The 27,627-nt window shown below is 41.2% G+C and overlaps 1 protein-coding gene across 2 annotated transcripts in view; it reads left to right on the plus strand.

The window, feature by feature from the left end:
- Positions 1-27,627, plus strand: part of ZZEF1 (zinc finger ZZ-type and EF-hand domain containing 1) — a 149,848-nt gene that overhangs the window by 73,061 nt on the left and 49,160 nt on the right. For both annotated transcript variants that reach the window (XM_053570331.1, XM_053570332.1), the window contains exons 24-34: positions 891-1,092; positions 2,547-2,695; positions 4,332-4,572; positions 8,909-8,988; positions 11,711-11,804; positions 13,455-13,920; positions 15,161-15,325; positions 18,841-18,960; positions 21,254-21,415; positions 23,695-23,824; positions 25,425-25,563. In XM_053570331.1, coding sequence (XP_053426306.1) covers positions 891-1,092; positions 2,547-2,695; positions 4,332-4,572; positions 8,909-8,988; positions 11,711-11,804; positions 13,455-13,920; positions 15,161-15,325; positions 18,841-18,960; positions 21,254-21,415; positions 23,695-23,824; positions 25,425-25,563 — 1,948 coding nt within the window. The remainder of the gene's footprint in view (positions 1-890; positions 1,093-2,546; positions 2,696-4,331; positions 4,573-8,908; positions 8,989-11,710; positions 11,805-13,454; positions 13,921-15,160; positions 15,326-18,840; positions 18,961-21,253; positions 21,416-23,694; positions 23,825-25,424; positions 25,564-27,627) is intronic.

Consider the following 27,627-nt stretch of genomic DNA (forward strand, 5'->3'; position numbering starts at 1 on the left):
TTTTTATAGAGACAGGATGGTCTTCTTGCTCAGGCTGGTCTTGAATTCCTGACCTCAATGGATCCTCCTGCCTTGTCCTCTTGGAGTACAGGTGTGAGCCACCATGTCTGTCCCTGTATGGCTCTTTTTTCTTTTTTTTTTTTTTTTTTGAGACAGAGCCTCAAGCTGTCGCCCTGGGAAGAGTGCTGTAGCATCACAGCTCACAGCAACCTCCAACTCCTGGGCTCAAGCTATTCTCCTGCTTCCACCTCCCAAGTAGCTGGGACTACAGGCATCCACCACAACGCCCGACTGTTTTTTGGTTGCAGCCATCATTGTCGTTGGGCGGGCCCGGGCTGGATTCCAGTTCAGGTGTATGTGGCTGGCGCCTTAGCCGCTTGAGCCACAGGCGCTGAGTCCCTGTGTGGCTCTTTATAGAAAAAATTGTCCAACCACTGGTTTAGGTCACCCTTGTCCAGAGTAAATGGGGAGCTTTCCTCCTTAGCAAGAAAGGGCTGGTGGGCCCAGGAGATGGGGGTAAAAGCCAGGAGTTCACCTTGAAGTTAGATCTGCTTGATCCCGTCTTGATCTGCCTCAGACCCTTGACCTCCTCTCTGCTGTCAGTGGTGTTAGTTGGGAGCAAAGGCATGCTCGGGTATAACCAGTGGCTGAGTGGGTGGTAGGCAAATGCTTATCCCGGGTTTAGAAAGCTGAGTAGCAGTTCCTACGATTCTGCTTCTTTATGAGGTGCAGTTGTGAATTTTCTGTTCCAGTCACTCCTTTGTATGTTCTCCCCTACTAGTTTTGGTCTCGTGGAAATTGACACCAATTTTAAATGGAGATGTTCTTGCTTATCACTGAAATGTGCCTCCTCCAGCCTGTTTGACCATGTGACTTTTGTTTGTCTCTAGAAAGTGACCTTTAAAGCTGGTCCTCGGCTGCAGTTCCTTTTTCACTCTGACAGCAGTAACAATGAGTGGGGCTACAAATTCACTGTCACAGCCTACGGCTTGCCTGATGTTGCTGTGTCTTGGGGGTTGGATTTACAACTCCTTGTCTCCCGGCTAATGGGACGTCTGGCTTCCCAGTGCATGGCACTCAAGTCTGTGCATCGTAAGTCCATGTCCCCGTTCCTTCCCTTGACTTACAACCATGCTTAAGAGCAAGGGGCACACTCTCCGTCTTGCGGGGTGTCTCCATATAATGGCAGAGTGAGGTGTTGATAATATTCCCTTTTAGTTTTCTTTAAATCAAACTAGAATGAAAAGTCTACTTGACACCATTGTCATGAAGCTACTGGACTCCACTTTGGAATAGGAATATGTCACAAAGGATGCTGGGGGTTTCCTCGCCTGCCTGCGGAAGAAAAGAAGGGGGAGGGAGCTGGTTTTTAGCAGCATTGTCATCAGCTTTTTAAAGTCGATTTAGATATAATCCAACCAGAAGTCAGATATGCAGAATAAATTAATTATGTATCTTTTAAATATATAAGTATTTACATAAGTGTACATAGAGATGTGAATATGGATTTTGTCTTAAAGTGATCTGTTCAACTTAGTTATTCTTCCAAGGAACAAGAATTACAGAATTAAAACTTTCTGATGTATTTTATTTCTATATCATTTCTTAAGTTTTTCTGATTTTAAAATAAACATCATAGAAAGGTTATGTAATGGCAAAGAGAAGTAGAATCATCTTTAACATTTAGAAATAACTATTACTAACATTTTTATTTATTTCTACCTAGTCTTTTTTTTTTTTTTTTTTGCAGTTTTTGGCTGGGACTGGGTTTGAACCCGTCACCTCTGGTATATGAGGCTGGCGACCTCCTCCTTTGAGCCACAGGCACCGCCCTCTATCTAGTCTTTTTTTTTTTTTTTTTTGAGACAGAGTCTGTCACTTTATGGCCCTCAGTAGAGTGCCGTGGCATCACACAGCTCACAGCAACCTCCAACTCCTGGGCTTAAGCAATTCTCTTGCCTCAGACTCCCGAGTAGCTGGGACTACAGGCGCCTGCCACAACACCTGGCTATTTTTTTTTTTTTTTTGGTTGCAGTTCAGCCGGGGCCGGGTTTGAACCCGCCACCCTCTGTATATGGGGCCGGCGCCTAACCAACTGAGCCACAGGCGCCACCCTACCTAGTCTTTTTTTTTATGCTTATTTTAAACACATACAGGATGGGTTTTAATGATTACATTTTACAAAGTTAAGTTTATAATGTAAACTTAATATAAATTTTCCCATAATCATATATTCCTAAATGCCCTCCTATTATACTCTAGTGATGGTTTTCATTCTGTTTTCAGTTTACTGAACAGATTAATCATTTCAAAGGTACTTTGTAACTAAAGTTGTTACGCAGAATAGTAACATTTCAGGCTTTACTAGTTTTGGTAAATCTGTGATATGTGTTTATGAAGTATCACGATTATATACTGGTAAATGTGGGTGAATTTCCTCCAAGTTTTAATATCCAAGTTTTGTTTAACCTTTTCTTTGTCAGTTTATTGATTCTTAGCGTATTAAGGAAAAAATAGAACTTTTATGAGCCTTCTTCTCTTTCTAGAGTTAGGAGGCAACAAGGCAGTGCCTCAGGCAAAAATGGCTTTAGTCCTAAACTCCCCTTTGTGGAAACCTGTCTTCAGGCATCAGATTTGTCCAGAGTTGGAATTAGAAGCAAGCTGGCCCACTCACCCCCACCAGGACAGTAAGGAGGTATTTACTCTTCTATTCTCTTTACATTTTGAGTGGGAACTGTTTGCCAATCTTAATTACTTTAAATTATGAACATTTGTGTTTATATCTTGTCACCCCCATCAAGCAGTTAGCCCCTTGAGGACAGAAACTATCTTTTGTGAATTTGTTATCCCCACTGTGTACCACAGGGCTAGTGTGCAATGGGTGTTCAGAAATATTAAATGAGCGACTGACTCTTCACCAAAATATAGGAGGTACCCAGTAAATCTCTCTTCATGGCGTTATCACACAAACAAGTTCAGTATTTCTGGTGCCTGCCGAGTCGAAGTAAATGATTTGTGCTGAACTTTTTGTTACCTGTAGAATTATAGCACATTATGTAGGTGTATAGTACTAAAAAGGTTTGCCCTCTGTCTCTATTTTTCATTTCTGCTTCACTCTTTTCTGTTCTATTACTTCTTCTCCTGCTATCTCCCACAACCCCCTCTCAGGTTCTCAGTAGTTAATTGCCTGATCTAGTGACTCCTCTTCAGTTTCTCTTCTTCTCTTACATCTAACTATTCCATCTGCCTCCTTTATTGACCTTTCTTACTCCTTCTCCAAAGTGTAGGCTTTATTCAGGCTTCCTCCCTTTCCCCTCCAACCCACCAAGACTTCATCTCTCTACTCTCGTCTGCTGTCTCATCTGTGGGAATGATTCCTGAATATCAATTTCCAGCCCTGGTTCTTCTCCTAGGGTCCAATTACCTATCTCCATCTTCTGTTAGGTATTTCTGGTTCAGCGTCCTTCCTGACTCCTGTTGACTCAGAAATGTAAAACCACAGTGTCTTCCCGACTGCTTACTTCTGTGCTTGTTATTGTTGTTTCCCCAGGCCTTACGCCCCTACTCCCTAACATTCCCTGCATCCCCACCCTGTTCTCACCTTTCTGTCCACTCGGCTGCATACCCTGTGGATTCTTCCTTGTGATGTCCATCTCTGTCTTTTCCTCTGTCTCCATCTTTATCCAGGCCCTCATCTCGCACCTGCATTGTGACACTGGTACCTACCAAGATTTTTTTTAATCACTGCCTTATCTTGTCATTCCACTGCCAAGCACCATTAATGGCTCCCCATTGCCCACAGGGTGAAGTCTAACTCCTCAGTGTGACAGTCAAGGCTCTCTGCAGTCTCCTTTCACCTTACCTATCTGACTCTAGTTCCCACCACTCCCCAGCTGAGACTTCAGGCCAGGTCAGTTTCCCCACTGACTCATAACTTCTGCTAATGGTTATGTTCCTCAGGGCCAAACCTGCCCATCCTTCAGGATCCAGCCCAAAGCCTACATCCTCTAGGAGGCTTGTCTTAATTACTTTAACATGCCAGAATCTCTCTCCTTTTTCCCTGTACTGGGTATCCCCCTTCTAGGCATTTGGCACTTGGTAATCGTTTGCTTTATGGTAGTGCTAGATTTAATGCATTTTATTTTACTTTTTTTTTTTAATGTTTACCCTTTTTTAACCCGTATATCTGTCTGGTCTTCCTAAGATAGATTTAAACTTCCTGAGAGTATGCACCATGTTTTATACTTCTGCTTGGCCTAGTAGTTGCTCGATAAATTTTGATTTTTGAATGAATGTGTTCATTGTGATGGGGTTTGTTTGTTTGTTTCCAGGTTAAGAACATTCCTGATGATCCCTGCTGCCATTTTCTTCTTGATTTTGCCCAGTCACAGGCTGCTCAGAACTTCTGTGGGCCATATTCAGAACTTTTCAAAGGATTCATACAGGCATGTAGAAAGCAGGCCCCAAAGACAGATATAGTTGCTGGTTCCACTATTGATCAAGCTGTGAACGCCACCTTTGCTGCTCTGGTGTATCGCACTCCAGATTTATATGAGAAGCTGCAAAAATATGGTAACTTATATTACAGGGAATATTTTTGATCTGAAGGCTAATTGCTAAGTTTTAAGAAAGACTATCTTAAATGAAAAACTTTAAATATATTAAAATATAAATGCATTTCTACTACTGTAAATTTTATCTTTTAGTCATATTTTGACAATCAGAAGATTCCTGGCCAATTTATAGTTAACAGATTATAATGTGTGGGCAGCTAGCTTTGAGTTTAAGAGTTAGCAGGTAATTCATCATTATCCAGAATTCTCAACAAAAACTCCAAAGAAATTTTTAATGTAAAGAAACCTTAACTTGGGTCATGCTCCCAAAGCGAAAACTTAGAAGTTGTGCAGCTTTGGGTTAATCAGACCTTTCTGCATCTCAGTCTCTTTATCAGTGAAATCCATTTAAAGGTGATTAGCTCTAACATTCTAAGAAATTCCAATTAAAACCACAGATGTATAAGTCACTGACTATGCCAGTTATCCAGTAGGAAAATACAGGTATTAATTCGTATCTTTAGTTAGCTTGTAGCTTCTTTGTGGCAGCATCCCTGCTGGGCTTCCTTTGCTGCTAGCCTGATCCTCACCATCTCTTTTCCTCAGGGATGCCTGTCTCTGTATTTACCATATGTGTAGGCTGTGGCCTAATGGGAACTGCAAGGAGAGAGTGTCTCTCTCATACTTATTCAGGGGGAAAGCATTTCAAACCCTACCAGAGGTGAGGTAGAAGTTTTCTCAAGCTCTTTGGCCAGGGTATGTGTTTTTTTCCACAGCACAGGTGAAATAAAGAATAGTTGCTCCCTTCCATCAGAGTAGGAAATTTACTGTTAATCATGTTGTTCTGGTTGGTGTTATCATTACCACCACCTGTATTGCTCAGGCCTTTGGATCTCACATAGAGTTTATTTCCTGATTACAAAAACATCTTGATTATGCACTGTTCTAGTACATTATCTTTTGAGTTTTGGATGAAGAAAAAGGGCAGGTTTCATAGATCTTTCTTTAAAAAACTGACTTTGAGGACAGGATTGGTAGCTCACAGCTGTAATCCTAGCACTCTGGGAGGTTGAGGTGGGTAGATTGCTTAAGCCAGCTGTTCTCAATCTGTGGGTCGTGATCCCTTTTGGACTGTACTAAAGGTTCATGGCATTAGGAAGGTTGAAAACCACTAGCTTAAGCTCAGGAGTTTGAGACCAGCCTGAGCAAGAGTGAGACCATGTCTGTAATAATAGCTAGCAGGCACCTATAGTCCCAGCTACTAGGGAGACTAAGGCAAGAGGATTGCTTGAGCCCAAGAGTTAGAGGTTGCTGTAAACTAGGACACCATGGCACTCTAGTGAAGACGACAAAGTGAGACTCTGTCTTAAAAAACAAAAACCTATTTTTATAATTATAAAAATACCCATTCATATAGAAATTCTCACATAAATTGGATTTAATTTTGACCAAAGTACATTATTTAAACATTAATTTTTAATTCAACTTGTTAATATGTTGTTTAGGATATTGCATCCTCATTTTTAAGTGACATATGTTTGTAATTTCCCCTTTATAATATTTTCTTCAATTTTAATATCAGGTGTACCCAGATCAAGTAGAATGATTTTGAAGCATTTCTTCTTTTTCTATTGTCTATAAGATTTGGCATGATCTGTTTTTCGAAATTATCTGTAACTTTTATTTATAAATATTAGTTGTCTATTTTTTTTTTTTTTTGTAGAGACAGAGTCTCAACGTACCGCCCTCGGGTAGAGTGCCGTGGCATCACACAGCAGCAACCTCTAACTCTTGGGTTTACGCGATTCTCTTGCCTCAGCCTCCCGAGCAGCTGGGACTACAGGCACCCGCCACAACGCCCAGCTATTTTTTTGTTGCAGTTTGGCCGGGGCTGGGCTTGAACCCGCCACCCTTGGCATATGGGGCCGGCGCCCCACTCACTGAGCCAGAGGCACCGCCCTCCGGCTATTTTTTTATTGCAGTTTGGCCAGGGCTGGGTTTGAACCCGCCACCCTTGGCATATGGGGCCGGCACCGTACTCACTGAGCCACAGGCGCCGCCCAGTTGTCTATTTTTTGAGACTTAAAGTAATAAGAAGTTAACTGATAACTCCATACTGAACCTCAGAGTCAAAGCATTCTATAATAGACATACTCTCATTTGACATTGTGAATGTTACTTTCTTTGCATTATTATTATTAATATTGCTTAATATTTCGATGTAGCAATTGTCTGATTCCTTTTCTAAATATATTTATGTTCGTTCATTCTTTACGAGGTTTTTGTTTCTAGTCCTTATTTTAAACATTGTTATTGTTATTAAAATTTAAACAATTTAAAATTGTTTTTAATTTTGTGAAGGCAAAAAAATGGAAATCGAATAAACACATGTATATGTAAAAATTAAAAAAAGAAACTTACAAAGTATAGTAAAGCTTAAAATAATTATCAATTATAATCTTACCTAGGTATATTCATATGTATATACATATATTAAAAACATCCTAAGGACACTTGTACTAGACTGTTTATTGCAGCTCAATTTACCATTGCCAAAATGTGGAAACAGCCTAAATGCCCACTGACCCAGGAATGGATTAACAAGCTGTGGTATATGTATACCATGGAATACTATTCAGCTATTAAAAAAAATGGAGACTTTACATCCTTCGTATTAACCTGGATGGAAGTGAAAGACATTATTCTTAGTAAAGCATCACAAAAATGGAGAAGCATGAATCCTATGTACTCAATCTTGATATGAGGACAATTAATGACAATTAAGTTTATGGGGGGGGGAAGCAGAAAGAGGGATGGAGGGAGGAGGGTGGGGCCTTAGTGTGTGTCACACTTTATGGGGGCAAGACATGATTGCAAAAGGGACTTTACCTAACAATTGCAATCAGTGTAACTGGCTTATTGTACCCTCAATGAATCCCCAACAATAAAAAAAAAAAAAACATCCATTTTTTGGTTCAATGCCTATAGCTCAAGAGGCTAGGGCACCAGCCACGTATGCTGGAGCTGGTGGGTTCAAATCCAGCCCCAGCCCGCCAAACAACAATGGCCAATTGCAATAAAAAATAGCTGGGCGTTGTGGTGGGCCCCTGTAGTCCCAGGTACTTGGGAGGCTGAGGCAAGAGAATTGCTTAAGCCCAAGAGTTTGAGGTTGCTGTGAGCTGTGACACAACGGCACTCTACCCAGGGTGATAGCTTGAGACTGTCTCAAAAAAAAAAAAAAAATCTATTTTTTAATATATATACTCTTTGTAAATGAGATCATTTTGTTTATATTGTTTTTATGACCTGCTTTTTTCCTCAATATATCATGACTTTTCTTCCATAGCTATAATTACTTTTTATTTACTTTTTAATGTTTTTGTCTTTTATTTTCGCTTCTTTTTATGGTTTTCTCTTTTGTAGAGACAAAGTCTCACTCTATCGCCCTCTGTAGAGTGCTGTGGAGTCACACAGTTCTCAGCAACCTCCAACTCCTGAGCTTAGGCGATTCTCTTGCCTCAGCTTCCCCAGTGTCTGAGACTACAGGCACCCCACCACAACACCCAGCTATTTTTTTGTTGCAGTTTGGCTGGGGCCAGGTTTGAACCCACCACCCTCACTATATGGGGCCAGCACCATGCCCACTGAGCCATAGGCGCTACCTGGTTTTCTTTTTTTCTTTTTTTTTTTTTATTTCAAGTTAATATGAGGGTACAAACAACTAGGTTATGATATTTGCATTTGCTATAAACTACAAGAGTCATGTCCTCATGTATGATTTACTTTTAATGTTTTACTCGTTTTTTTTTTAATTTTTTAGTGACATGGTCTTGCTCTGTTGCCAGGCTAGAGTGCAATGGCATAATTATAGCTCACTGAAACCTGGAACTCCTGGGCACAAATGATCCTCCTGCCTCAGACACCTGAGTAAGCTAGGACTACAGGCAGACACTACCATGGCTGGCTATTTTTTTTTTTTTTTTTTTGTTAAGAGATGTGGTCTTGCTTTGTTGCCCAGGCTGGTCTCAAACTCCTAGCCTCAGGAAGTCCTGCCTCAGCCTCCCAAAGTGCTGGTATTACAGATGTTAGCCACAGCACCAAGCCTTTAACAATTTTAACACTATTTCTACTTCAGAAATTATTAGTTGGAAAGAAGTTTGGTTGAAGTAACACAGTGAACCCATACAGGTATTTGTGGCTTAATTGACAATTTTTCCCCATACCTCTTTTACCTCCCCGATGTGTGAATGTCAGGAGGACTTTTTAGCAGATTTAGAAAAAGATACTCTGTGCTTACTATGATAGTAGTGAATTGTGTTACCTGAATATAATCTCTTCCTCTCTCCTTTCCCCAGTAAATAGTGGAGGCAAGATGGCCTTGAGTGAAGAGTTTGCACAGGTGTATTCCTTGGCAGATGGAATTAGAATATGGATGGTAAGATTCTCCTTTGCTGTGATTTTAATATATTGTAGGTTTTCCTACCATATCATGAAATTAAGATAAATAGTTCAGGAATATAACTTTAGCAGTTTTTTGAAATTAAAGTTCAATGACGTGAATAGACATAAAATAATTTAGAACCCTTGAACTCATAATGTAGTGGAGTTGAAAATATTCACAGTTATCAGGGTTCGTTTGAGCTATCCTTCACTAAGTACAAAGGCCACTCCATGGAACTCCTTAGACCACGATGGAAAGCACTGCTGTAGATGCTGGGTGAACATTGCCAGTTTAGATAGAGTGGAGGTCTCTCACGTATATACTTTAGAAAAATGGTTCTGCAGCATTGTTTCCAACAACACTGACCTGAAAGAACCAAATCTCCATCAGTAGGAGAATGGACGAAAGAATCATTCATCTGTTATTATATATAATACTATATTACAATGAAAGTGAATGAAACAGAGCTCACCAACTTGATGATGATCAAAAGTAAGTAAGTTAGAGACGAATCCATAAGTATGATTTTACTTATACGAAGTTTAAACACAAACCAGTCTGTATGTTATATACATAAATATGTAATGAAATTATACAAACACATGGAAATGATAAATACCAAATTCAGAAGAGTTGTTCTTCTTTCTCAGGCATGGAAATGTGTACCCCCTATCCATCAGTGTTATTATTCATTATATATTTATATACATCTTAAATATTGTACAGTAATTGAGGGAAGAATCTTGTTTGTTTGTTTTCTTTTGAGACAGTCTCACTCCATTGCCCAGGCTAGAGTACAGTGGCCTCAGAGTAGCTCACCACAACCTCAAACTCTTGAGGTCACGTGATCCTTCTGCCTCAAACTCCCAAGTAGCTAGGACTACAGGAACTCCCAAGTAGCTAGGAACATTAACCTGCTCAGCTAATTTTTCTGTTTTTAGTAGAGATGGAGTCTGGCTCTTGCTCAGGCTGGTCTTGAACTCTTAAGCTCAAGGGAGACTCACTCCTCAGCCTCCCAGAGTGCTAGGAGAAAAGGTGTGGGCCACTGAATCTGGCCAAAGGAAGAATCTTTAAATAGCAGAGTAGAGGATGGGTAATGAAACTGGAAGCAAAAGAAAATAATTACATGAGGATGGCTTCTGTAAGGAGGGAGATGACATGATCTGTAGGGCTATGTGATTAATGTGAGTGGTGAACAGTAAGTAGAAATACAGGACAGTTCCCATGTTCCTGGTTTAGGTGAGTTGGTGGGTGATAGAAACATTCACCAGGATAGGAAAAGGTCTTAGATCTGGGAGAGAGGGGATAATAAGTTTAGTTAGGGACATGTTGAGAGCGCTGAATCCTAACCACTAGACCACCAGGGAAGTCCCTAGGGACATGTTGAGTATGAAGGTTATCCAAGACATCTAGCTGGAGAATTTAGTGAATGAAAGAATCAGAATCTAAAGAGCTGATGATTCACAACAATGAAGATTTTTGTGAATAGAAATAGATTTTCTAGAAATAGAGATTATGTCAAATAATTTTTTTTTTTTTTTTTTTTTTGTTGAGACAGTTTCAAGCTGTTGCCCTGGATAGAGTGCCATGGCATCACAGTTCACAGCAATCTCAAACTCTTGGTCTTAAGCGATATTCTAGTCTCAGTCTCTCACAGGCGCTTGCCACAACCTGGCTATTTTGTTGTTTTGTTGCAGTTGTCATTGTTTTAGCTAGCACTGGCTGGGTTTGAACCCGCCAGCCCTGGTGTATGTGGCCGGCACCCTACCCACTGAGTTACGGGCACCACCCTAAATCAAATACTTTGTAATTATTTTTTAAAATATGTGGGTTCATACAGTAACAGACTGCTTTGAACAGAATTCACAGTGACTAGAACATAATTGGCCCTTGTTAGGGACTGCATAGAATAAGTCCAAGATGAACAGATCTCTCAAAAGATTATCATCATCAAAATGGTAGCAGGAGAATCTGAAGAATATCTTGACAGAGAAACCAAAGCAGTAGTAAATGATAAAAGAAAAAAATATCTGATAAAGGGAACTGTTGTAGACGAAGTAAAAAGGTTGATAAGGCATATTATAGATTATGCTTCTAGTTTAGGACAGACTGCAGAAAGTTGGACAAGAGGCCAACCTTCTTTTGAAGACCTTGGCCTCTTATGCATCACATGTGGCCTTCTACCTAGGTTGTCAGTGGTGTGGCCCATGCTATGACCATTACCCAAGCTCACACCAAGAGCACTATTCTCTCCCTGGAGTCTCAGCATCCCGTAGAGGTGTCCCTCATTAAGGGTAGAGTAAACATCAAATTTTGGTCCAACCTCTGCAGCGGACTGGGTGTGTGACCCTAACAAGACTTTTTGTTTCTCTAGATCTTAGCTTTTTTATCTGTACTTAGTGGGCCTTAGATAAAGGATCCTCCAGCATCAGTGTTCAAAAAAATTTCAAATATTAAGGTTGTGGTTACAAACACCTCCCAAATAATGCATAGTCGTAGAGAAAGTAGTTCTTCAGATGACAAATTTAGACAGCTTCAAGGCCTAAATGACTTCCAGGACAAACAAAAACAACTCAATCCTATGTCCTCAACAGCTGAATGGTAAGTATTCTGTACTCTGTGATCCCAACACTGTGTGCTTTTGGAGTAGTTTCTGTGGCCACCCTTCCTAGCATGCCTGGACATCATAATCATGTGGTTCAAATCCTGTCCCCAGTTAGAGATGAAGCAGAAGTCCCTGATGAGTCTGGACAATGAAGCAGAAGAAAAACGTGGTTCAGAATCTACTGAGGCCAACCCTGAGAGCTTGGGTGAGTGTGCCAGTGTCAGCTGTCATCACTGGGCCTTCTGTTTTCATTTCTGAGCCTAGAAAACCAGTGACCTACCTTCTAGATCAGTAGTTCTCAACCTTCCTAATGCCGTGACCCTTTAATACAGTTCCTGTGGGTCGCAATCCAGAGGTTAACCGCTTTTTTAGATTAACTTAATTTCAACTAGGTTGACCGTTGACCTAGGGAAAGTACTAAATGTAGTTTTCAAGGATGTATCACAAATAGAGAAAATGCAAGAGAGGAATAATTGATATGCTCTAAATGAAGCATCTTTCTAATTATTTGTCTTTGGAGTTACCAGGGTATTTTTTTTTTTTGGAGACAGAGCCTCAAGCTTTCACCCTGGGTAGAGTACTGTGGCATCACAGCTCACAGCAACCTCCAACAACTGGGCTCAAGCAATTCTCCTGCCTCAGCCTCCCAAGTAGCTAGGACTACAGGCGCCTGCCACAACACCCGGCTATTTTTTGGTCACAGCCATCATTGTTGTTTGGTGGGTCCCAGGCTGGATTCGAACCTGCCAGCTCAGGTGTATGTGGCTGGCACCTTAGCCGCTTGAGCCACAGGCCCTGAGCCAACCAGGGTATTTTTTGAGCTACATCTTGTTATGTTTTACTTTACTTCTTAAAGTGTGCTCACCTTGAAATTTCATGGGGAAATTGACGGATTACTATGACTTGTTTCTTTTTTTGGAGACAGAATCTCACTATGTCACCCTCGGTAGAGTGCTGTGGCATCACAGCTCACAGTAACCTCAAACTCTTGGGCTTAAGCAATTCTCTTGCTTTAGCCTCCCAAGTAGCGGAAGCTACAGGTGCCCACCACAACACCCAGCTATTTTTTGGTTGCACTTGTCATTGTTGTTTAGCTGGCCCCGGCTGGGCTCGAACCCACCAGTCTTGGTGCATGTGGCTGGCGCCGTAACCACTGTGTTAGAGATGCCAAGCCTTACTATGACTTTTGAATGATAACATAGTAATGTTATTTTTTTTATTTTTATTTATTTATTTTTTTGGTGAGACAGAGTCTCGCTTTGTCACCCTTGGTAGAGTGCTGTGGCCTCACAGCAACCTCAAACTCTTGGGCTTAAGCGGTTCTCTTGCCTCAGTCTCCCAAGTAGCTGGGACTCCAGGTGCCCCCCACAACACCCGGCTATTTTTTGGTTGTAGTTGTCATTGCTGTTTGGCAGGCCCAGGCTGGGTTCCAACCCGCCAGTTCCTGTGTATGTGGCTGGTACCCTAGCTGCTGAACTACAAGCGCCAAGCCTTTTTTTTTTTTGAGACAGAGTCTCACTGTGTTGCCTTTGGTAGAGTGCCATGGTGTCACCGCTCACAGCAACCTCAAACTCTTGGGCTTACGCGATTCTCTCATCTCAGCCTCCCATGTAGCTGGGACTATAGGTGACCTCCACAGTGCCTGGCTATTTTTTGTTCCAGTCGTCATTGTTGTTAAGCTGGCTTGGGTCGGTTTCAAACCCTCCAGCCTTGGTGCATGTGGCTGACACCGTAACCACTGTGCTACAGGTGCTGAGCCTAGATGTGAAGTTTTAAATAGATTTTTCTCTGTCTCAAAGTAGGCAATAAATTTAATTTTGACTTTTTTCATATTGTCTTTGTTTTTTATGTTTAGCAAAAGAGTGTATTCAAAAGAGTCTTCTACTACTAAAATTTCTGCCCGCGGGCATAAGTTCAAAAGAAAGCTGTGACCAGTTGGTGACTGTTGATGAAACTGATCATCTCCAGCTACTTAACAACCATCAGAGGATAAGCTGTATGGTGGAAGAGCATTTCCAAGCTTCAGCATCCCCCACTGAAGTGGCACCCTCTCCAGGACACCGGAGTCCTGGCTTGGATGTTCACCCGAAGCTGCTGCCCAGCAGTGGCCCTTCTGCTGCTGAAGGGTCCTCTGCTACGGTGGAAGAGCCCTTGTCACCTTCTACACCCACCCGGCGGCCTCCCTTTACACGGGGGCGACTTCGGCTGCTCTCCTTCCGATCCATGGAGGAGGCCAGACCAGTGCCCACAGTCAAAGAGAAATATCTTGTGCTGAAAGACATCATGGACTTCATTAAGGATCAGTCGCTGTCAAGTGAGAGGTGAGCCAGCCATTACTTTCCCAGCACTTTCTCTTTTCAAGCCATAAGTACTCAGTCTAGTCAAAGCCTTAGAGCTCATGTTAAAAATGGGCACTAACATTTAAGATAGACTAAGACTTGTTTTATACTATTCAAGAAAAAAATTAATGATCTATTTTCCTTTAAAGAAGTATTTTTTTCACTTAAGATTTGTATATTATTGGCTAAGGCGCCAGCCACGTACGCTGGAGCTGACGGGTTCAAATCTAGCCCAGGCCTGCCAAACAATAGTGACAACTAAAACCAAAAACATAGCCGGGTATTGTGGTGGGTGCCTGTAGTCCCAGCTACTTGGGAGGCTGAGGCAAGAGGATCGCTTAAGCCCAAGAGTTGGAGGTTGCTGTGAGCTATGACGCCATGGAACGCTACCCAGAGCAACAGCTTGAGACTCTGTCTCAAAAAAAAAAAAAAAGATTTGTACATTATGCTCTATGTAAATTATATATTAATAATGTACTGTTAGAATAATGAAAGGAAGCATTTATTTTGGTAGCTACCAGTCATAAATTTGTCTTATTTTAACCCTCGGAGATATTTAAGACTTGACATTTTCTTTTCTTTTTCTTCCTTCCTTCCTTTTGATACAGGGTCTCACTTTGTCACCCTGGGTAAAGTGTCATGGTGTCATAGCTCACAACAACCTCAAAACTCTTGGGCTCACCCAACTAGTTTTCCTATTTTTAGTAGAGATGGGGTCTCACTCTTGCTCAGGCTGGTCTCAAACTCCTGAGCTCAAGCAGTGCACCTGCCTTGGTCTCCCAGAGTGTTAGGATTACAGGTGTGAGCCACCATGCCCAGCCAAGACTTGATATTTTCTGACAGAATTATTGTTGTTGGCCCTACATCTTTGGAAGTGTTGTGTGTTTTAAAGTAGTGAGGATTTTCCTATCCTGAGAATTAAAGCTTTGTCTCTGTGGGGAATTGAAACTGTCAAAGTACCTTTTTAATTAAAAGTTCCTTTTTAATTTTTTAGTGGGTTGTTGGACTTCTGGACAGTTGGTGTGAACTGATTTGTGATGCTGCTGAGTAATGACTAAAAATAGTAAACAGATTCTGATATTCTTCCAACATGGAATATCTGATACCTCACAGTAGTATTTCCTTTTTATTAATATGTCATCAAATCTGGATGGAGGACAAATTTTCTTTCTGTCCCCACTCAGGAATTTGCTGGGGTTTCTGACTTGAGTTCTGTCTCTAGTGTTGTGAAGGTTCTTGCCTTGAAGAAAGCTCAAGCCCAGAGCATCCTGGAAGTCCTGAAGATAATTCAGTATTGTGCCGAATCCCTCGGGCAGCCTCATTGCTTCCATCCACCTTTTATACTTTTCCTATTGGAACTTCTGACCTGCCAGAAAGATTTTACCAAGTAAGTGCCAATGACAAGTCTGTAAGGAAAACAAACAGAGGTCATTTACAGGAACCCTAGTTTTCTTCTCTAATTAATAACTGCATCATTTACATGCAGGATACATATTTATATTTTTGGTTAATTCATTCTCTCATCCTGAGGAAATTAGTTATATTCTTTCAGTAAGTAAGTACTGAAACAGAAACATATTAATTCCTCCTAATGAATTCATCAGCTTTATTTTACCAGTGACAATTGTATTCCTCATATACCCATACCCATCTTTTGCTCCTGGAATCTGTGAGCTAAATGTAATGGTCATTTACAGTAATGACATTCGTCTAAGAACTCACGGAGTGAGTGTTCATTCATCTAAGAACCCCGGAGTATCTTCTATGCCAGGCAATGTTGTTTATATACTTACAGCTGTGGACAGACAAGGTCCTGTTCCGATGGAGTGTTTTTTTTTTTTTTTTGAGATAAGAGTCTCACTGTGTCGCCCTCAGTAGAGTACAGTAGCATCATAGCTCACAGCAACCTCAAACTCTTGGGCTTAAGCGAATCTCTTGCCTCAGCCTCCCAAGTAGCTGGGACTACAGGCACCTGCCACAATGCCTGGCTATTTTTTGTTGTTGTTGTTGCAGTTGTTTAGCTGGCCCAGGTCGGGTTCGAACCCGCCACCCTTGGTGTACGTGGCTGGCGCCGTAACCACTATGCTATGGGCTGAGCCTCTAATGGAGTTTTTATTATTTCGAAGAGAAACAGACAATTTTAAAAAAAAATTCAGGTAGTAACATTATCATGTGGTGATTTAATATAGAGTGACCTAGTTTGGATGGTCAAGAAAGGCCAGCTGAAGAGATGACATGTAAACCCAGAGATGAATGACCAGCTGAGATCGGGGAAAGAACATTAAAGTCAGAAGGAACTGTGCAAAAGTTCCAGGAACAGAAAAAAACCTAGCCTGGCTGAATGAGAGGGGGTAACAGGGGAGGTGAGGTCAGAATATTAGGCAGGACCCTTACCACCAGAAGCTATTTGTGTTTTATACTGAGCTGTAGATGGGAAACCACTGGAGTTTTTTAAGCCCAGGAAGAGCATACTTTGATTTATGTTTGTAAAGATGCCTCTGGCTACTATGTGAAAAACGATGGAAATAAGAAAAGCAGGAAACTGTTGCAGTTGTACTAGAGATAGGAAAGAATAAGATTTGTGATATATTTTGGAGGTAGAATTGTCAGGACTTATTGATAGATTAGATGTAGAGGGCAAATGAAAGAAAGGAATCATGGCAAAAGAAACCCCTAGGTGGAGTTTCAGAGTTTCTGCTTGAGCCAATGAGTGAGCAGTGATGCATTTGACTGAGGGGAAGAAACAAATTGGGGTAAAAATCAAAAGTTTTGTTTTGGCTATGTTAAGTTTGAACTGCTTTTTTGACATCCTAGTAAAGATATCAAGAAAACAGAGTTTGGAGACTAAAGTTCTGGATAGAAGTTAGACTAGGGACAGAATATGGATGCTTTCAGCAGATAGAGGGTATTTAAAGCCAAGAGACCTCCTAGAGATGGATAAGAAGGAACCCAAGCCTGAGCCTTAGTGAAGCAGTGAAGGAGATCAAGAAGGCCACTGAGGTAGATCAAAAACCAGGGGATGGTGGTGTCATAGAAGCCAAAGAAGAATGTATCTCAGAAGGTAAGAATGGTCAGTTGTGTCAAATACATGATAGTTTGAGAAAAACACACACTGGGTTTGGCAACAATATTACTGGAGCCATGGGGCCGAAAGCCCAGTTGGACTGGGTTGAGAAGAAAATGGGGGGCTAAAATCAAGTAACTATAGACAATTAGTTCAAGAAATTTGGCCTTAAAGGGGAGTAAGAAATGGTGCAGTAATGGGAGGAGAATGTAGGGTCAACTGGTAAGAGATATTATAGCACTTCTGTGTGCTGGTGGGAAAAAATCAGTAATGAGGAAGAGCTTACTGTGGTAATAGAGGGACAGTTTACAGTAGCAGTCATATAAGTAGAGAAGTTGACCTTTGATAGAACCTAGAGGGCACTATCAGTGATAGCAGGAAGAAACAGAATCAGTAGAGGTGCAAGTTGGTTTGTACAAAGATGGTACAAAGATGAGGGGATGCTTATGTATCATTTTTTTAGTAATAAAAGATGGTCATCAGTGAAACAATGAAGGTTGAGAAGGAGGCAGTAGTGATTTAAGGAGAAGCAGGAAGGTTTTAGATCAGTGGTTCTCAGCCTTTGGGTCATGACCCACAGGAACTGTATTAAAGGGCCACGGCCTTAGGAAGGTTGAGAACCACTGTTTTAGCAGTAAAAATTGAGAAAGCCAGCCTACTAGATTGCCTGACAATTTTGAGTGCTTATTTGAGAATCTTGACTATGAATTTAAAGTGATACCAGTCAGCAGCATTCAGCTTTTTTTTTTTTTTTGAGACAGAGCCTCAAGCTGTGGCCCTGGGTAGAGTGCTGTGGCATCACAGCTCACAGCAACCTCTAACTCCTGGGCTCAAGCGAGTCTCCTGCCTCTGCCTCCCAAGTAGCTGGGACTACAGGCGCCCGCCACAACACCCGGCTGTTTTTTGGTTGCAGCAATCGTTGTTTGGCGGGCCCAGGCTGGATTCGAACCTGCCAGCTTAGGTGTATGTGGCTGGCACCTTAGCTGCTTGAGCCACAGGCACCAAGGCAACATTCAGCTATCTTGATAGAGGTATAAATCTCAGGCAAACACACAGAGGAAGGAAGAGGGGAGGAGGAAGTTAGTGTTTACCAAGGTGTGATTATGTGCCATGGAGTCTAAATTGGGAAGGGAGCAAAGAGAAAGCCTGGTGGGAGTAGAAAGTATTGAATGGGAGGTAGTGTCCTGGGCTGGGGCTCACTGGCATAGAAGAAAAGGCTGTGCAGAAGTCCTACAGCAATTGAGCAAGAATAAAGCTGGGATCAGAGTAGGATGCCCTCAAGGCAGTATTCAGAGGTGATGCCATCACGTGATGACATGGTCAAGAAAATGACCATCGCACTGGGATGGCTAAGGGCATGGAAGAGAAGATCACTGGAGTTGAAGGTGGCAGAGAACTGAGAGAAAAAGGAATGGAGGCATCATTCCCAGGGACGTTGAAGTCACCAAGGCGGCAAGGATCAAAGTAGAAATGACAGTGAGGTTGGTGCTAAAGTCATCAGTGATGGGGGGCAGAGAGGTGGCATGATTGTGTGAAGAGGGTTAAAGGAGGTAATTTGTGAAAAACATTTAACACAGTTTCTGGCACTCAAGTAGTGGTGGGAAGAGTGGTTTTTATTCTTACAAAGAAAGATAAATAGTTGTTATCTCCATACTTCGCTGGGTAACTCTCTTGACCTAGTCAAATGGATTCTCTGGCTTTCCAGAGTTATTGTATTTGTATTGAATTCCTATGCCACTCTATTCAGCTCGCTTCTTCTTGGCTTTTTTTCATGTAAGAAATAATGATTAAGTAAAAGATGTGCTCGTAATTGAGTTGGTGATTTTCTCTGTTTCTAGTTATTTTGGACACTTGGAAGGCTGTGGTGCTGATCTGCACAAAGAAATTCGAGATGCTTACTATCAACTTGTTCTGTTTTTGGTCAAAGCAATTAAAGGATTTGGTAGCATAAATGACAGGTACTTGATAACTTTATAATTTCTTTCCTTTTTTTTTTTGTTGGTTATTGTTCTTGTTGCAGTTGTCATTGTTGGTTAGTAGGCCCAGGTTCAAACCCGCCAGCCTCAGTGTATGTGGCCAGCACCCTAACCACTGAGCTTTGGGCACTGAGCCATAACTATAATTTCTAAAGAAAAAAATTTTTTTCATTTATAAAGGAAACACATATTCTATTAAAAATACAGAAAAGTACAAAGAATAAAAATAACCTCTAATCTTGTCATATAGAGGTTAATGTTAAATTAATATATTTTCTCCCAGTCTTTTTTCTATCTGTGTAGACGGGTCTAAGTTTATCTAAGAATATATAACCTATAATTTTCAGTTTTTGATGTATTAGATACTATATATAGTTTTTATTTTTTATTTTTTTTTTTTGTTACTTTGACATAAAAACAGGAAAAAAAACTTTTTTTATTTATTTCATATCTACTAATGTCACCAATCACACTATCTAGAAATCACATTTCAAAATCCATAAAAATCTACCCCAAAAAATTCTTAGAACTAATAAGTAAGTTTAGCAAGTATACAAGTATACAAAAGTTAATCATATTCCTATATATGTAGCATATGAACAATTTAAAAGCTGCAATAAAAACAATACTACATACATATAATAGCAACAAAATTAATTAAGCACTTAGATATAAACATAACCAAATATGTGCAGTCTGTATGCCAAAAACTACATAATACACAGATGTAAAAAAAAATTGAATAATATCTAATTAAATGAAGAAATACATTATTTTCATGAATTAAATTATTCAATATTTATCTACATATTCTAAATCATTGTAAATCAAATTCTGGCAAGTGTTTTATAGGTATCAATGAAGTGATTCTGAAATATATAGAGTTCAGCAATAACTAAACACCCAATTAAAACACCGAGTAGATTTGAGCAACATAGTATTTTAAAATAGCCAGTCTTCAAAAAAGATTAAGAGACATCCACACAAAAAACATGGAAAATATAATTTACACACTGGAAAACATAGCAGGCAAAAGAAACTGCCTGTAATATGCCCTAGGTGTTGGATTTAATGAAGATCTCAATGCAGTCATTACAGATGTATTCAAAAAAGTGAGAGTAATCTATCCAGGGAAGTAAAGTATGATGACAATGTCTCAGCAAATAAAGAATATCTACATATCTACAAAGACCTAGAAATTACTAATAAAAGATGGAAATTCTCAAGTTTAAAAACACAATAACTGAAATAAGAAAAATTGCCTAGAGGGCTTAACATAAGATTCAAGTTAAAAAGAGAAAAAATTAATAAGCTTAAAGATAGATCAAAAAGATCACATAATCTGAAGAAGAGAGAAAAATAATGAATAATAATCAATAGCATCTCAGAAGAATGTAAGGCACTAATAATTCTGCAAACATTTACTAAGATCAGAAAATACAGACTAATATTTCTTATGAATAGAAGACAGAAACCCCCAAACAAAATGCTAGCAAACTACATCCAGGAACATATATCATAGAGATAGGATTATATATCATGACCAAATGGGATTTATTCCAGAAATGCAAAGTTAGTTTAACAACAGACAATCAATTAACGTAATGTACTATCATAATAGAATAAAAGACAAGGCCTCATAATCATGGCAATAAATGTATGCTATGGTTTGAAATTGCCCCAGGTTTCACATGTTAAAAACTTAATCCCCAAATTCATATGTTGATTGGAGGAGGGGCCTTTGGGAGGTAACTAGGATTAGATAATGTAATCAGTGTAGGGCCCCCCTCATAATAGGACCAGTGGTTTTATAAGGAAAGGAAGAGAACCCTGAGCTGACACTCCACTTCCATTTTATATATAGTTTTTAAAGCTTATATAGAGCCGATTCTCAGCCTCCTCCTTAGTAAATGGTTTAGACATAAACCTTAAATCAAACAGTTCTTCTGTAAATCAGAATTGTATAAGGTTGGCTAATTTGGAGCTGGCCCTGAGATTTCTGTTTATTGGGAAGTGACTTTCACCGCTCAGACCTTTACCATAAGATGCCTTTATGGTAGTTCCGGCTGGGCAGAAACTTTACTTTATACCTTTCAGAGTTTCTTTGCTCAAGCTTTGAAGAGTATATGGAGTATGAGAAATTTGAAAGGAACCCAAACCAGCAGTGTGGAGTTCCCTTCTGCTTTCCAATGACAAATAAATCAGACCACCGATTTGGGTCGTTTTTGTTGTTTCTGGGCAGCTTGGATAACTGTCACCTTCATGGCCTCTTTAGGTCCCTGCTGCCTGCCTTATCCTGTGTTCAGACAGCCCTGCTTCATCTTTTGGATATGGGCTGGGAACCTGGTGACCTTGCCTTCTTTGTTGACATTCATTTACCAGAACTCCTCATGAAAATGTCACAAGAAAATATAAGTGTCCATGACAGTGTGATCAGGTAAGAACACAGTGCTCACTGTATAAGTCTGAAATCCAGGGATCAGACTGTGAGGAGCGAGAGCACAGACTGTCGCGTGATACTGTTTATGTAATGTCCTGGCTTTGCTACCTGCTAGCTGAGACTAACAGGCTAACTCCTGTTTGCCTCAGTATTCTCATATTTAGCACTGGAGATAATAAACAGTACCTGCCTCTGAAGGTACCTGAAGAGCACATGAGTTATACTGTCCAGTGTTTAGCATCTGGCACGTAGTGGTGCTGGGTGAACCGTGGGTGTGGTGGGGCTCCTGTGATCTCTGAGCTTGAGGATCTTCTGCATTTTTGCAGATTCTATAGCTTGTTGAATTGGAGAATTCTTTTCTTTTTTTTTTTTTTATGTAGAGACAGAGGCTCACTTTATGGCCCTCGGTAGAGTGCCATGGCCTCACACAGCTCACAGCAACCTTCAACTCCTGGGCTTAAGCGATTCTCTTGCCTCAGCCTCCCAAGTAGCTGGGACTACAGGCGCCTGCCACAACGCCCGCCTATTTTTTTTTTGGTTGCAGTTTGGCCGGGGCCGGGTTTGAACCCGCCACCCTCGGTATATGGGGCCGGCGCCTTACCGACTGAGCCACAGGCGCCGCCCTGGAGAATTCTTTTCTACGCTTTTTATTACATGTATGTGTGATGTTAGCTGCTATAACCTTTTGTATATTATAAGGACTTAAGTTCTGAGAAAAAGTATTATGTGAAGTCTCTTTTTCCTTGGCAATTTTTATTTTAAGAGATAGGTTCTCACTATGTTGCCCAGGCTGGCTTTGAACTTCTGGGCTCAAGCAGTCCTCCCACCTCAGCCTCCTGAGCAGCTAGGATTACAGCTACAGTGCCTGGCTTCTTTCTAATTTTGATGGTGTTTCTCCACTCTGCTCAAGTCCACTTATGCCTTAGCACTCATGTGTGTAGAAAGGAGAGGAATAGAAGAAAAGCAAGTGTTAAGAGAATTGGAGAGAAATGAATGAGTCAGCACTTGGATAATTTTCACTCCCTCAGAAGAGAAATTCTGGGAAAAGGGGACAGAATTAATGCTGCCTCCTTGTTAACTAAGCTTGGCCATCATCTTGCTGTCTACTGTTGGTAGAGAGAGGGGATGCAGCACTGGGGTATCAGCGTGCTGATTCTTCAGCTATGGGCCTGTTCCTTGTCTCAAGCATTGTCTGCACCTGTGTGATACAGCCCTTGGGGCTGGAACCACATTCTTCACACCAGTCCCTCACAACACCTAGCCCAAAGCTAATTATGAGTGGGCCTGAAATCATTTTGTTGGAATGCATCCATGAATGAATGTGTATTTGTTGCTTGGTAAATACTTTTTTCTTTTTTGATGCAGAGTCTCACTCTGTTTCCCAGGCTAAAGTGCCATGGCATCAGCCTCGCTCACAGCAAACTCAATCTCCTGGGTTCAAGTGACCCTCCTGCCTCAGCCTCCCTAGAATAGCTGGGACTACAGGTGTGCGCCACAATGCCTGGCTTATATTTCTTATTTTTAGTAGTGATGGGATCTCACTTTGCTCAAGCTAGTCTTGAACTCCTGAGCTCAGGCAGTCTTCCCACCTCAGCCTCCCTGAGTGCTAGGATTATAGGTGTGAGCCACCACACCTGGCTCAATTGGTAAATATTTTGCATTTGCTTTCAAGCAAATCTTTGTATGTTTAAAATTCTGTTTGCTAAGGTAAACTGTAAACCAAAATTATGGAAATGTATAATTTTTCATCTAACAGGATCTTAGGAGATTATCTACCTGAAACTTTATTTGAAATGAGGAAACTGAGGACCAGAGCTAAGTCATATGTCAAGGTCTTATAGCAGCTAGTGGTAGAACTGAAATCACAAAATTAGTCTCCTGACTCTTTCTCATGTTGATTTTGCTAGTAAATACTGAGCGTGTCCAAATCAAACTTCTGTTTTATTAAAAAAATTATTTTATTCAGCCCCAGTGCCTGGCATGTGATAGGTTTACCACAAGTGATCGTCTAGTGGAATTATGCCATGTGGGTACAAACGTTCAAGCCCTGATCTCTCACCTGTTGTAGTCTACTATGGAAAGGGCTTCTCCCTGTTCCTTGGTATATATTTATAAAATACATAACAAATCCTGGGGCTTTGAAAAGCAATTGAACTTTTCTTCCCAAAAATTTTAAAATTCCCAGTATAATAGACCCCCAGGACACAAGAGTCTGCTAACCAGTGCTTTCCTTGATTTGGGGAGAGGCATGCTTTTCTTTCCTTATGTCCTTTCAGCCAATGGAGCGAAGAAGATGAGCTTGCTGATGCCAAGCAGAACTCAGAATGGATGGAAGAGTGTCAGGATGGCATGTTTGAGGCCTGGTATGAAAAAATAGCCCAGGAAGATCCAGAGAAGCAGAGGAAAGTAAGACCTCTCAACTAGAATAATCTGAAGTGATTTGCTAGGAGTTTGGAAAGGGGAGTTTTCCTGGGGCAAGTGCTGGCAAGCTGTCTCCCAGCACCCAGGTGGCATTCAGTACCCTAGTGTCTGATTTTTAATCTGAGGGGCTTTGAATCCTGATCTGACCACACTCAGAGTGGCCCTCCCATAGAAAAAAAACACAGGAAAATTGGCTCCTGAGACTGATACACAATGCTAGGTGCCATTTATTAATTTACAGTGAGAAGTAGGATTGTCAAAGGGCCTGGGCATTAGTGTCCTGGGGCAGCACATTCTCTTCCTGTAGGCAAGCAGCAGTGTGGGAAGCCTGGTGGCCACATTGCTCCTAGCTCACCAGAAGGTGGCCTGCTGAGCTTAGATCAGCCTATACGTGTGAGTTACATGATTCAGATGGGTAAAGGCATCAGCCTCAGGTAGGCTGCCATGTCCATGTCCACATTAGGTATTATGTTCATCACAACCACAGGTGCTAGGCATCTGCTGCCTCAGATTCATTACTTTTCTAAGTATTGAGTGCCTACTCCGTGTCAGCCACTTTGCTCGTATTATCACATCTGTGGTGCTTGATTGGAACATGTCAGCTGGGCCTTTGTGGTTGTTCCTATCGTATATGTTAACATCTCTTTGGGGAGCCATTCTCTGGTTCTAAGGTGACTTGGCATATTTTCTGTGGTCTACTACCATCTAGTGGCTTACTGGTTTAGTTCCCTTATTTCTAAGCCCTGAAGATCAACTATACCGTAATCCCTTAGGTACTTTCCAGTAAAACAATTTGTTTGATCATGAAACAGTACACTTAGTATCTCCCCAAAAAGTTTCCCTGTAAGTGTCAGGAGCAGTGCTCTATCTCCTGTCTGGGAACACTCCCACTGTCTAGCTGAGCATCCAAATGTGGGTGTTGATCTTGACCCTTCCATTTTATTGACCCCGTGTCCAGTCCCAACATTCCTTATTTCTGCCTTCTCAGTACCTCTCATGTCCCCACCTTTCTCATCCTCCTTACTGCTCAGTTCCAGCCCTAATTACCTGCCATGGGGTTACTTTAATAGCTTTGGTTGTGGTCAGTCTCCCTGAATCTTTGTGGTTTAACTTTGCCCGCATTATTCTCCCTCTGGACTGTGTTCTACATACTGAACCATTGCCAATTCATAAACCCTTGTCTGTCTTGCCCCCATTTGCCTCCTGTAGAACTCTCTGTTCTCTCTATCTGACATGCCTACCATGCCTACCCTACCCAGCTAATACCTCTTTGTCCCTCTGATCTCAGCAAGGGAATTATCTCCTTTGGAAAACTTTCCTTGACTTTTCTAATACTCCCTGGCAGCCATAGTCCTTTGCATTCCCTCTGCCTCCAAATTTGCCTGTCAAAGCACTTACCGTACTGTCTATCATCCTATGTTTGCTTGAGGGAATTCCCAACTAGACACTGAGCTTATTCATCTATAGATCCTAGGACAGTGCCTGGAACATTTTAAGTACCTGTTGAATGAGTAAGCTGATTAATGAAGAATAGCAGCCACATGAGAAAGTTTGTTGGTTAATTGTGTTTGTTTCGGCCTTACAGATGCACATGTTTATTGCTCGATACTGTGACCTGTTAAATGTGGACATCTCTTGTGATGGGTGTGATGAGATTGCCCCCTCGCATCGCTACCGATGTCTGCAGTGCAATGACATGGATCTCTGCAAAACTTGCTTTCTAGGTAAATTTCATGGACTGAATATGCCATATCCAAAAGTAATAAAGTAATAATCATTTCTGTCATTTTTTTATGGTTTTTTTATTTTGTTTTGTTTTTAAGTTTGGGGTTTTTTCCCTAGAGGTAGAGTCCCCAGGCTGGAGTTCAGTGGTGCAATTATAGCTCATTGCAACCTGGAACTCCTGGGCCCAAGCAATCCTCCTGTTTTAGAGGCTCATACTATCATGCCCAGCTAATTTTTTTTTTTTTTTTTGGTAGAGATGGGGTGTCTCTCTGTTGCCCAGGCTGGTCTCAAAGTCCTGGGCTTAAGTGATCCTCTTGCTTTATCCTCCTAAATTGCTGGCATTGCAGACATAATTCTCTAGCTCTGATCATTTTTAAAAATTCCCATTGTACTAAATAAAAATACTGTCCAATGGTATTCTATGATTTACTGGCAAATGGGTGACTTATCTCCCACTAAATGGTAAGCTCCAGGGCTCTTGTTATCTGGCATCCTTCTGTCCTCCAACATGCTAAGTGTAGGTACTTAATAAACACTCAGGACCAAGCAATGCACCTTCAGTGGAATTTCCAGGAAATGGCTTTTGCTTCTGAATCATGCAGTGTTTATAAGTAGTGAAATAAACACACACACACAAAAGTAAACCTCAAAAATCCTTTCATGCACTTGACTTGCAGGTACTAAGGCAAAGCAGATCAATAGTAGTGCACGGTTGAATGCCTCTGTGTACATGACAGTCAAGACACAGCTCCTGCCCTGGGAGCACAGCCTCTGTGGTAGCCCAGCAGGGAGATTAGAGATGTCCAAAGACTGTTTTAGTATAAAGAGTGTGTGTGCTGAGTTATAAATGAATGATACAGATTGTTTCTGGAAAAGCTTTTGTTTTCCTTTTTGAGATGGGGTCTTACTCTGCTGCCCAGGCTGGAGTAAAGGACCACATCTGGCCTGGAAAAGTTTGGAAATAGTAGTAACATTGCTGAGGGAAGGCTTGTGAAGGAGGTGGGATGAGAATTGGTCTTTAAGAAGGTTAGAACTGAATAATATAAGTAAACATTGGAGACAGTGTTATCATCAAGGGCAGAGCAAGCCCAGAGACAAAGGAGTGAGCATCTGTAGTGAGTTTATAGACATAAGCTTGAATGTCTGCCTAAGTGATAGATTAAGACAAGTGAGCCCAGAGTTTGAGACCCAGAGATATTAGGCTAAGGAATTTTTTTTTTTTTTTTTTAGGAGACAGAGTCTCACTCTCATCCTTGGTAGAGTGCTATGGTGTCATAGATCACAGTAACCTCAAACTCTTTGACTAAAGTGATTCTCTTGCCTTAGCCTCCCAAGTAGCTGGGACTATAGGCACCCGCCACAACGCCCAGCTACTTTTTAGAGAAGGGGTCTCACTCTTGCTTAGGCTGGTCTCCAACTCACGAGCTCAAGGGATCCACCCATCTCAGCTTTCCAGAGTGCTGGGATTACAGGCGTGAACCACAGTACTTGGCCAGGCTAAGGTATTTAAATAGTCTACAGATAGTAGGAAAGATTTTCCAAGCAGAGTTTTTATTTGTTTGTTTGTTTTCTTTTCTTTTTTGAGACAGACTGCGCCTGACCCCAAGCAGATTATTAATATGATGAGAGCTATGCTAGAGGAAGGTGGTTTTGTCTATATAAGTATTTCTTTTAGGAAATCAGTCTCAGGGCCAGGCATGGTGGCTCATACCTATAATCCTAGCACCTTGGGATACCAAGGTGGGAGGATCAGTTTCGGCCAGGAATTCAAGACCAGCCTGGACAAAATAGCAATACCCCATCTCTACAGAAAAACAAACAAAAAAAAAACTTAGCTAGACAATTGGTAACCCTGCACCTGTAGTCCCAGCTACCCAGCTACTCAGGTGGTTGAGGCAGCAGGATTGCTTAAGCCCAGGATTTCAAGACTGAAATGAGCTGTGATTGTGCCACCACATTCCAGCCTGGGTGACAGAGCGAGACCCTGTCTCAAAGTAAAACAAAACAAAAAGAAATCAGTCTGAGTAGTCATAAGAGCATTAGAACCTGGACTGTGTTCATAG

The sequence above is a fragment of the Nycticebus coucang genome, chromosome 18 (genome assembly GCF_027406575.1).
Source record: "Nycticebus coucang isolate mNycCou1 chromosome 18, mNycCou1.pri, whole genome shotgun sequence".
Lineage (NCBI taxonomy): Eukaryota > Metazoa > Chordata > Mammalia > Primates > Lorisidae > Nycticebus > Nycticebus coucang.